The 11,301-nt window shown below is 39.5% G+C and overlaps 1 protein-coding gene across 1 annotated transcript in view; it reads left to right on the top strand.

The window, feature by feature from the left end:
- The first annotated feature begins 1,946 nt into the window (after positions 1–1,946).
- The window catches only part of RFX6 (regulatory factor X6), a 35,286-nt gene continuing 25,931 nt past the window's right edge, over positions 1,947–11,301 (top strand). Inside the window, exons 1-4 of the mRNA XM_051792156.1 lie at positions 1,947–2,478; positions 2,690–2,846; positions 4,464–4,587; positions 5,834–5,895. Coding sequence (XP_051648116.1) covers positions 2,310–2,478; positions 2,690–2,846; positions 4,464–4,587; positions 5,834–5,895 — 512 coding nt within the window. The 5' untranslated portion in view covers positions 1,947–2,309. The remainder of the gene's footprint in view (positions 2,479–2,689; positions 2,847–4,463; positions 4,588–5,833; positions 5,896–11,301) is intronic.

Raw genomic sequence — 11,301 nt, 5'->3', positions numbered from 1 at the left:
AAAGAAACAAAGAGATGTAGATGTATGTTTTGACCATTCTACTTCATAATTGGATTTTACTCAGTAATGAACAATGCGTTAGGATCACAATTCTCAATGGACACCCCAAAAAATAATAATAAAAATTTCTAGGCACTGGCAATGCTGTAATGTCCATAGTACTTACGGCTCCAGCTAGCCCAATTCTATACCTGCCCCCTCTTTTCTGTCTTCCAAAGGCTGAAATCATACATTTAGATCGACTGTTAACTCCAGCAACAGGGAGCTTAGACGTGGGTAGGATTGTCCACTGCCATAGCTTTTGGTGTCCCTCTTTTCCTTCGGCAGGATTACAAATAGCTGTTGTCCCAGGGTGGAACCTAGTTGACCCCTGGGCTGGACCCCTCACTCAATTAATCTCTGTGGTGATGATGGCTAGGCTTCATTAGTGACACTGAGGGTATTCTGGCATCATAGCAAAGGAGAATCCTGCTCTTAAGGAACAAAAAGTTACATTTAGCTCCATAATACCAAAAAGATAATATCGCATTGAGATTTGCTCACAAAAGATTCAACACAACAATTAGTAGCTGAGAGGTTTTATTATCCCATGGAAATATAGGTACTTGTGGACCAAATGCTGAAGTGCTCAGGCCAGCGAAAAGTCACAGAAAAGTCAGAGAGTCAAATGCTGTTTCACCATAACCTCAAACAAAGCCATTGGGACCAGAAGATGAACTGTTACAGTGAGTTACACTAAGAATTGATGCACTGACACAGGCAGGTATGGACAAAGTCATATGTAGCATCACTTAATGAAGTAAGACAGAGACATGGGAACAGTGAAGACATGTTTGAATAGAGTGACCAGCAAGGAAAGAAATATGTTTTACACAGTGAAGGGAAGAGGTGTAAGCAGAACAGCAGAAAGTTCCGGCTAAATGCCATCTTTGTCTCTAGGACCCTCTCACATGCCTTCCTCATTTCTGAAGTCCGTTGTTTATTACTTATGAAGAGGTTTTGGGCTTTTGGCAGATATGAGCACACCTGGGGTTTTATTAAATATGGATGTAATAGATGACAGCTGACAGCTGGTCTGAAAATGTATCTGTGCAGGAGTGGAAGTGATCATAATCTGCTGCTTTGTAGTGCTTGTGGGATCAATGACTTGAAGTGCAACAGAAGACTGGAGGAGAGTAGAAGACAGAACAGCTCTTCACAAGTTTTTTGTCTGTGACAGACCAACACTACTTGATGGCTAGAAGAATGCCTCTCAATTCATCCTATACAATATTTCAGGGCTGCTTGCTACCACAAGCTGTACTAAATTTCCCAGTCCTTATCTGGAGGAGCACAACACTCAAGATTTTGCTTGAATGAGAACATATTTAAACAGTGGATGTTGCAGTGATCAGACTAATTTTCTATACTACTGACAATTTTGCTCTCTGAAAAAAGCAGGGACCATCTTTCTGTGATTGTCTCCTGCCATCTCTCAGTCAGCATGCTGAAATGGAGCAAAGCAAAGACACGTCTGCCATATGAATTTGACTTTGTACAGACTGAAGATGTTTTGTTCAATCACCCACAAAACTACACTAGGAATTAAGGAAATACTGACAGTGATAGACAGAGCCCAGAAGGGTCCAACGACCAGCTTCCCTCGTCTTGGTCTTGCGGCCGTCGGGAGGCTGCTGCGCAGACTAAAGCACCCATCGGTCACCCCTCTCCCTCCTCCAGAGGGGAGGATGAGGACAGCATCCGCGGCCGCCTTCTGCCCAGAAGGAATGAGGGGAGCCTCGAGGCCCCCCTTTGGCCCCGTCGCGGCGGAGCTCCCTGGCACAAGAAGGAGCCACTGCCGACAGGAGTTAATCATTAAGTCCCCAGCAGATCCGCTCCTAGCCGGCTCCCCTGAATCTCCCGGGCCTTCAGCCGTGCCCTGTCCCCTTCTGGCCTGACTGAGCACCGCGGCGGGAGGTGAGGCGTGAGGCAGAGACGGAGACAACTCCCCGCTGCCTCCCGACAGCCACCTCCGGGAACCCGTCCAAGGCGGAGCCCCCTCTGCGGGCGCGGCCGTCTCTGCCCGCAGGGGAGCGATGCAACCTCCCTGGAAGGCGCCGTAGGGCACACCTGTCCCCGCCGCCGCCCCCGCATCGCCTCTCCTCCCTTTCGCGTCGCTTCTCGGCTGACACCGTGTCCCGCCGAGGCGACAGAGCCCCAGCCCATGCCGCAGCCGACGCCCCCCGCGCCCTGAGGCCACTGCCGCCACCGCGCCCTCTGCCCCGTCTCCTCCTGCCGCCCATGGGGCAGAGCAGGGCCCGGTGAGGAGCATGGCCAAGGGGCCGGAGCAGGAGGACGCCTTCCTGCACCTCCCAGCCGAGCAGGCGGTGCCCACCGACGGGCAGGAGGAGTGCTACGGGGGGCTGCTGGGGCGCGGCTTGCTGCCCTGCGCCCAGGAGGGGCTGTCGGGGCCGGCGCTGCCCGCCGGCATCAAGGCAGGTAAGAGGCGGGTGCTGGCAGCGTCCCCAGCGCAGCCCGCGGGCAGGGCGGGTGCGGCAGCCGGGCCGAGGAGCTCGGGGTCTGGCGGGGGGCGCTGCCGGGCCCGTCCCCTCGGCCAGCGGCGGGCAGGGCGGCGGGCGGGAGGGGGTGGCGTGTGGCCGGACCGTAACGATGCCCTCGGGTTTCTCTTCTTGTCGGCCCTGGCTCTCAGAAACACACCTCAGCAGCGAAGCCCTCTCCTCGGAAGAAGAGGATGCGGATCCTCGCGACGGCGCGCTGACAGCCGCCGACCAGAGCCCGTCTGCGAAGAAGAGCATCACGCAGATCATGAAGGACAAGAAGAAGCAGACGCAGCTCACCCTGCAATGGTAGGGCCCCGGCGGCCGGCCCCCGCTGCCCGCCCCGGCCCCTGGGCCGGCTCTGGCCCCGGGCCCGGCCGCTCGGCGGGGACCCCGCGGCTTCAGCACCGAGCCGTCAGACTCAAAGGGACCTTTCTCTAACAGCTGATCCGGCAAAGAGGGTGACATCTCACAGTTATTTTAGAAATATTTGTCATTTGTGGGGTGTTTGGTTAGTTGGCTTGGGGGTTGGGTTTGTTTCGATTAATTATATTTTTTTTCGTATCAGCCTTTCCTACGACTAAGTACATACATCCCCAAATTTCTGATTTTTTAAATTATCAGAGGTTTGTCAGCTAACAGAAGTCTCTGTCGGATTCTCACAGTACATGGCTGCGGATGAAATGTATCAACAAAACGTGGAAATGAAACACTATTCAAGGATTACATATGTGAATGGCTGTTTTAATTATCCTTTAAGGCTATATGACAGATTTTCACTGTCTTATTAATGTATTTCTTTTACATGTTATTCTACTACCCATGGAAGCCCTAACTTTGCTTCATTTTATCTGGGGAAAAAAGTTAACCAAATAAGAGGTCAAATTCTGCAGACAGTAATTGATAAACATTTCTATTAAAGTGCACTTGAAATTAGGGAGGAGTGCTGTTGAATTAAATGGGGACTTAATTAGCACATGCAGACTATAAAGATTTTTTTTTTCCTTCTAACTGAAAAATTAGACTAATCTAAATTATTCAGTTTCTTAGTCTAGTTTACATCTGAGTTCTATGTGTAAAGAGTTAAGTCTGGTGAATCAGTTCAAAATTATTCAGTATGCAGTGTTTACTATACAGTATTTTCTTACAGATTTGTGTAATTTGAGAAATAAATTTTTTTGCACATCATCCCAGGAGTAGGGAATAATGTAAAATGATAAAGAAAGAAGCCAACAGGACAGCAGTGAAATACCCAAGGGTTCCATTCGTGTGAAGACAGCCAGGTTTTTACTTAGGTTTTTAGAAGTTTACTTTAATGACCATTACTTGACACTTGCATTCTGTAAATTATTGGAAAACTACATAAAAATACACCTCCTTCGAAAAAGCCTGTTCTCTGATTTTTCAGTATGATTTGGTCAAGAAGCAGTTTTCAGGTCCAGAGTGGAAATTAGAAACCAAAAGGAGGAAGAAAAGAGGCATTAGCTCAAGTGTTAAGGATACAGTGGGACAGAAAATGCAAGTCCAGATCCCTGCTCTTAAGTCCTTTCAATGGACAGACTTAAACCTAGGTCTTTCATAGTCTAGTAAGTGCTCTTATTTTCAGACTAAGGCTGGCTCCTAGTTGATGATAATTTAATCATTCATATAAAGCAAAAAAGTCCAGACATTGAAAGACATTCATGAAGAAAAGGGACCTGGCTCCAGGTTTTTTCATATTCTGCAACTAACCTAAGCACCAGGTGTGGAGTCAGTCTGTAGTTCTGTGTTGTTCACCATGAAACTTATCTGTGTGCTGTGATGGAATTCTTCAGTAAAATTAAAAAAAGAACAACAAAAAAATGACAGCAGTACCAAAAAATGGAAAATACAATCAGGAGAAACTGCATGTTGCATCTTACTCTGACAGTTTCTTTCTCTACACAGGCTGGAAGAAAACTACATTGTTTGTGAAGGAGTTTGTTTACCAAGATGCATCCTTTATGCACATTATTTGGACTTCTGCAGAAAAGAGAAGCTGGAACCTGCTTGTGCTGCAACTTTTGGGAAGGTAACAAGTAAATGCCTTCATAATTTTTTAGATTAATCGTTTGACAGAATCACAATTTAATACACTTATGTCAAAATTCCTCTGAAATTCACATGTTTTCTACTGCTAATGTACATGGAATCAGACTAACTACAAATACACTGTCTCAGTGGGGTTTCATAACATCACCTTTTGGAGACAGAAGCTGAAATTACCTTTTATTTATTGTTATTCTTTAAAAAAAAAAAAAGGCTTCCTCTCTGAGTGCCTTTTTTTTTCCTTTTTGTTGATGACAGTGATAGGTTCTTTCTGCAAAAACAAATTGGACATGGGAGACACATAATTACACTGAAGGCAATGTAAAGTGAGATGTGACACTAGAAGCAATACTAGAAGGGGAATAAAAATTAATAACACAAAGAGCTCCTGAATGAAAAATTGTCGATTCCACAATTTCTGCCCTTCCCTACAATTAATCCTGAAATAATTTAATGAAAGGGATATATGAACTCTCCAAATTAAATCCTGAGTATTTAGTGAAACAGGAAACCAAAAATGCTTCAAGGATCATCTTTTTTAAAACACTACTGATCTAGTAATGGTTTATACATAGCAAATTGCATTAATTTAATTGAATAATAATAATGGATTTAAAATCCAGTTTATAAAATGTTCGCTTCGTATATTTTCCTCTTGAATTGGATATATTGAGAAATTGTATGTCTAATTTTCATTACACAGTTTCAGTACAAATAAGAAAGAAAATAGCTTTTCATTTAAACATTGTTTTGACAGTGACCTATTAGATGTATCTATTGGATCTACTTTTAGTACTGAATTAATTTTTCAGACCACACTTTTCAAATAAAAATCAATGTATTTCTAGTTGTTTCTCTTTGAAGACAGAATAGCTAGAGGGCAGAATTTTCCCTGGTTTTGTTTACATCTCTGAAGCAAAAGATAAAGTTGCATTTTAGGAACTTGAACGAAACAGGATCATGGTGAAGAAGCCTAGATTTTAAAATGTAAAACTGAAAACAGAAAGGGGGAAAAGGTGGCAAGACTGCAGATACACAGCAAGATGGATGAGCATGGAAGAAATCCTGAAGTGTGAAACATGCTTAATCATTTATGTTGTACCGTATATGTCACAAACATTTATTCATGAACAACCTTAGATCATATATTTACACTACAATTTTTCTATGAGCAGATTACTAAGAAAGTATACCAGTGTTAAAAATTAATACAGTTATTTTCTCTTTAGACCATTCGCCAGAAATTCCCTCTCCTTACCACAAGGCGGCTTGGAACAAGGGGCCATTCAAAGTAAGGCACAATTATATTCACTTATGTGTATTCACTTATGTGTATTCACTTATGTGTATTCACTTATAGAACACATTTTAGGAATTACATGTATTTCCATGTCTCTTTAATAAATATTAATTGGCGTAAATACTAATTATTCAGATCATACACTGCAAGTGATAAATTTCATGTACATTAAACTGACACTTAAATTCAAACTCGAAAGTTTGAATTTAAAAACATTGCTGTGGGTATAATTTCTAAAATCAAACTAAGTTTCTAAATCTTGTTATCGTATTTATAGATCCTTGCATTTGTTGAAAATATATGTCAAAATGTTAGATATAAAAAGCATTATATAATACATATATCTTTTTTACAGTTGCTCATCTTTCTATAAATAGATTTTATTTCCATTTTGCAAGCATAAAAACTTCCATTGTGTTCTGTATGTAACAATATGGATTCACTTAAATACACTACAAAAAAATGTTGTTTTAAATTGAGAAGAAGGTATATGTCTGCTCTTTGTTGTGGGTATCTTACAAAACTCTACTAAGCACACAGCCTATAATGCAGTCATTTCATAAATCCAATTCATTTGTATATTTGATCTGTGGAACATTGGGTTGTAGAAATAGGTCACAGATGATCCTATATCACCTATGGTGAAATGTTTATTAGTTCTGGTTCTGGCACTGTGCTTTTGTCCATAACAATGTTATGTAAAACTGTTGTGAACAGTGGCAACAAACGTATTCCCTCACATCCATTCTGCTAATGAATAAGATAGAAAACTGGAATAAAAGTAGTAATAGAGGAAACTCAGACATTGTATGTTTGGGAAAACTCTTAATTTTGAACTACTTAGCCTTGAAAGACAAAGTTACTCAGGTCTTTTAGCACTTTATAAGCAAAACTCAAAGCAAATAGAGACTGAAAAGTAAAAAACCCTACAAGACTGGTTTTCCTAAGTGCTTTGCAATATACTAGAATTATCTGAAAGAAACATTTTTTACTTTCATAATTCTTGGGGTTGTTACATGTTATACTTGATTTTCTTCTGCCTTACAAATATAAGAAATAGCTACTTGATTCCACCTTAGTTTTGCTGAAGAATGCATGTGAGATGTCATTTGTGGATTTTAGGTTTCGTTGCAGAAAAAAAGGAAAGTGGGGAAGAATATAAATTCCAAATTTTTACCAAGACATTCTATTTCTTGAGTATGCCTTAAGTGTTTATTTTAAATAACCATTAATGAAAGTAAAATCCAAAGGAAACAAAGCCTGTATAGAACATTATTATTTTCTTTTCTTTTTTTTTCTTTTTTTTTTTTTTTTGACAGAGGACAGTTCTTGTATAGTTTCTATCACAGAGTTACAAATTTGTAATCCATTGATCTTTTTTAGGAGATGGTACACAGTCTGCATTGTACAGAGGGAAACTGGAACTAAAGTTAATTTCTTTTTTTGTAGATGAACTATAGGTGCTGAATAGAGGGGTTTTGAGGAGAGAAACTATTAGAAAGCTTCTTTATTGGGGAAAAGAGGGATTTCTGTATTGTCTGCTGTGGTGAACTTAAGCTATGGATGCAGGCATAAGATGATGTAGACAGAGCTTTACAGATAGACATTTGCTGCTAATCTGTACAGTACTGTTTGACAACCTACTAATTCATCAGTGTCTTGGTGAATTTTTGCTCAGGTTCATAATCCAACACATTTGGAGAACAACTTATAAACTATAATGAATGAGATAATACAGGAAAAAGTCTCCCACATTCTCATTATACATTATATATATATCCAATCAGTAGCTAAACTTCCAAAATGTATCATGTGTCTGCATAATTTAAGCACAGTAATTCAACTTATATTAAGCAAATGAGTATGTTTAAAAGGGGTATCTAGCTACAAAAATCAATTGTTTTGGGACATGTGTCACTATATTCCACTTTTCTCTAAGACATTTAAAAATGTTAGTATAGATATAACTCATGCCCAACGTTTCTTCGGCAGATTCCATATCCCTACTTACCTTGTTGGTATTATGTGCCAAATCATATGGATTAACTGTTCTTGAACAATTTCCTCAAAGGGGTGAGGCATCTGCTGGTTTTGTTTGAACATCTGGCACTTGTTTCTCCTTATTTTTTTAATCAGAGTTTTTGTTAGAGACTTTTCCCCTGCAATTCTCGTTTCCACTAAGATGCATTTACATTGATCTTGCTGTGTTAAAAAGATCCTCACAAAAGGCGTAAATGACAATATCTCCAGTTCAGAAACTGAATACAACAGCAAGTAGTCATAGAGAAGTGGCAGTATAAATCATAGAATCATAGAGGCATAGAATAGTAGAATGGTTTGTGTTGGAAGGGACCTTAAATACCAGCTAGTTTCAACCCTCCTCCACAGGCCAGGACACCTTCCACTACACCAGGTTGCTCAAAGCCCCATCCAGACTGGCTTTGAACACTTCCGGGGATGGGGCATCCACAGCTGCTCTGAGCAACCTGTGCCAGTGCTTCACCACCCTCACAGTAAAGAATTTCTTCCTAATATCTAATCTAAACCTACCCTCTATCAGTTCAGTGATCTCTGACTATCTATTTTTCTACATCTGGTGTTGTGAACCATATCCCCCTCAGAACCACAGACTTACTGAGGAGCAAATTAATTTCTAATTTCACCAGGTAGCAGTTTGTCACACAAATATCATTTACAGAAGTATTTCCATTAAATTGATAAGCAAGTTAAAGGACTGATCATCAGTTTTGGGAAATTGCTAGTCACCCTGTTTTCATGTCACACAGACTCTAAATGTTATAAGCTGTTTCTGGGTTACTGAGACTGGTAAGAGAGTTCTTACTAGCAGTTAAATGATATTTTTTAAAGCATGATAGTACAGTGACATTGTATTATTTCTATCATTGCTATCATTATTACCATATAATACTAGTAGGAGCAGTATTAGTACTAACTATTCCTAACAGTGATGTTTTATTTGGCGGTATTGCCTAGGAACTCTGATCATTGTCCAGGACTCTACTGAGTCAGATGCTGCAAAAGCATGAAAGGAAAGAGACAATTCTCCTCCAATGGAATCATTGTTCTTATATTGCAAAGAAAAGTTAATTCCCCAGGAAAAAGGTACTTTACTGGACATTGCATGCATACACAGCAACCTATTGATAGAGCCTGGCTGTGACCAGGAGAAAGCAAAGAAAATCAGTTCCCTTTTCCATCATCTTGAAAGTGACAGAAATTGTTTTTCTCCCATACTGAAACAAGGCCAAACTCTCTCTAACATTCTCATGAGCATGAATTGGATTTGAGAAAGAGCTCTTGCTCTAATGTGTGGAATCCAGTTGCTGTTTTAAGGTGTGAGATACACAATTGTTAGCTCCTCCTGTGATCCCAAGCAGCGCTAGTCATCTCCAGTACTGGACAAAGGACAGACTTAAAACTGGGTCTAATGATTCCTAGAATTCAAGTCAGAGCCTCTTTTCCTCTGTGTTCACATCCAACAACCCATTTAGTGTCAATAATAAAACACTCATTTAAATATTCGGCCAAGAAGTACAACACATTGGACACAATTTTGTTAACAAAGTTCATTCATCTCTCATACCTATGCCAATCACTCTATACTGTTCAACGTAAAGGAAATTTTCTATATTCCCACTCAGTGAAAGAAGGCCCAGTACCATAAATACTGCAAACTGCTCTCTTAGATGAGTATTTCATGAATAACAGTTCTCTGTGCAGCAGGTCCTGAATCCACTTTTTTGCATAGGTAATGTTGAACATACTGTGATAACTGATAGAACTCAGTTATAACCTTCATGGTACATGAATTACAAGCAGCTATTTGGGAAAATGTACAAACTGCTCAATCCATAAGCACAGAAGACTGTTTGAGCTCAAGTTACAATTTAATTTCTTTGTAGACTTTGATCAATGATGAATCTTAGCTTTTATCCATCATGTCTGAAAACTATTATCTTATTTATTAGGAGTGATTTAGTGGGTTAATAAAACTGATATGGCAGCTGGCCCTGTGATAACAAGTTATTGCAAGTCCCTGAACAGCTTAAGCCTATCATTTCCTTATCAGCTACATTTGTGTCAGTGTATGCTAAAATCAGGACTACAAGTAGCATAGGAACATATGTTACAACAAACCACTGAAATAAAAAGAGAAAAGCAGTTCAACTTGTTTTATAAAATGTTTGTTTCAAAAATTGAAAGTAACTTCCTTTTGATGACTTGTTAAATTTTATTAATTATACAATAGAAATATAAATAATAAAATACAGATAAACTGTACATACACATAAAAATATGCTCATAAAGAGACAGAAGGCATTTGAAGATGTAGGTTAAAGATATTATCGGTGTGTCTGGGTTTGATATACTACTCTCAATAGCGAGCCCAAAATAACCTATTCAATTAATGACTTTGGCTTGTAAGAGAATAATAATCTTCATACCCTATTACTCTATGAAGTATGCCAGACAGAGAGTGAACAGTAAGATTATATTATTTTTAATTGTTTCTGTGTCATGACCAGAAAACTGTATTTTGTAGTACTAAAAATTCAGCTATAGAAATCACTGAAGAAAGTCAGAATGACAAGTGTTGTGCCTTTAATACACACAGAATATGTACGGAAAATATCTATACAGAACAAAATGTTTCAGTGATAAATTTTGATATTTTGGGGCAATCCAGCACGAATAAGTATATTGCCTCCCACTGGAAACCTGAGAATCTAAATCACATGATAGTTCCTGTTTCTAACCCAAATATATTAATATTGAATTAGATGTTGAATAATCTAGATATTAAATCCTAACTTTGTAAGGAAGTAATGATTTTCCTTGCCTCTGGACCACTCCAGGGAGGGAATGTTAAATTTGTGGTGAAAGTGTAAAGTTTTATTTTTAGAATTTAAAAAATGGCATGTGATTGAAACTGGGAGATTTAAGCTACTGGAAGGAGATGTAGGCAACTGCTTGCTTACACTGCCAATGAAAAATGTGCAGATAACATTGTTAAAGAAGTGGTCACAGCTCTATTTTTTTTTCATTCTGTTCAGTGGACAACCTTTACAACGTAAAGACTAAGTAAATGCTGTTATTTCATAGAACCCATACATGTATATTTTCAATACCTCTTGTGTCACATCTAAAATTACTTAATTTTCGTGAAAGAAGAAAAAATGCATTTGTGTCAGAACTCTGTCAAATATTAGGAATTTCCATATCCAGGTCTTTAGCCCAAGTCTGTAAGTTTAATACTCCTAAACCAAAAATGATGGATGAAAATCTTCAGGACTTTAGCTCACAACATAGGTGACACAACATGTGAGCTGGAGGACAACCATTTAGTACTGTAACATTTAATTAAAGGTTCCATTG

Source organism: Manacus candei, unplaced genomic scaffold, assembly GCF_025592945.1.
Source record: "Manacus candei isolate 608988 ecotype Guabito, Panama unplaced genomic scaffold, ASM2559294v1 h1tg000034l, whole genome shotgun sequence".
Classification (NCBI taxonomy): Eukaryota; Metazoa; Chordata; class Aves; order Passeriformes; family Pipridae; genus Manacus; species Manacus candei.
Note: the sequence above shows the minus strand (reverse complement) of the source record. Positions and strands in the feature narration are given on the sequence as shown.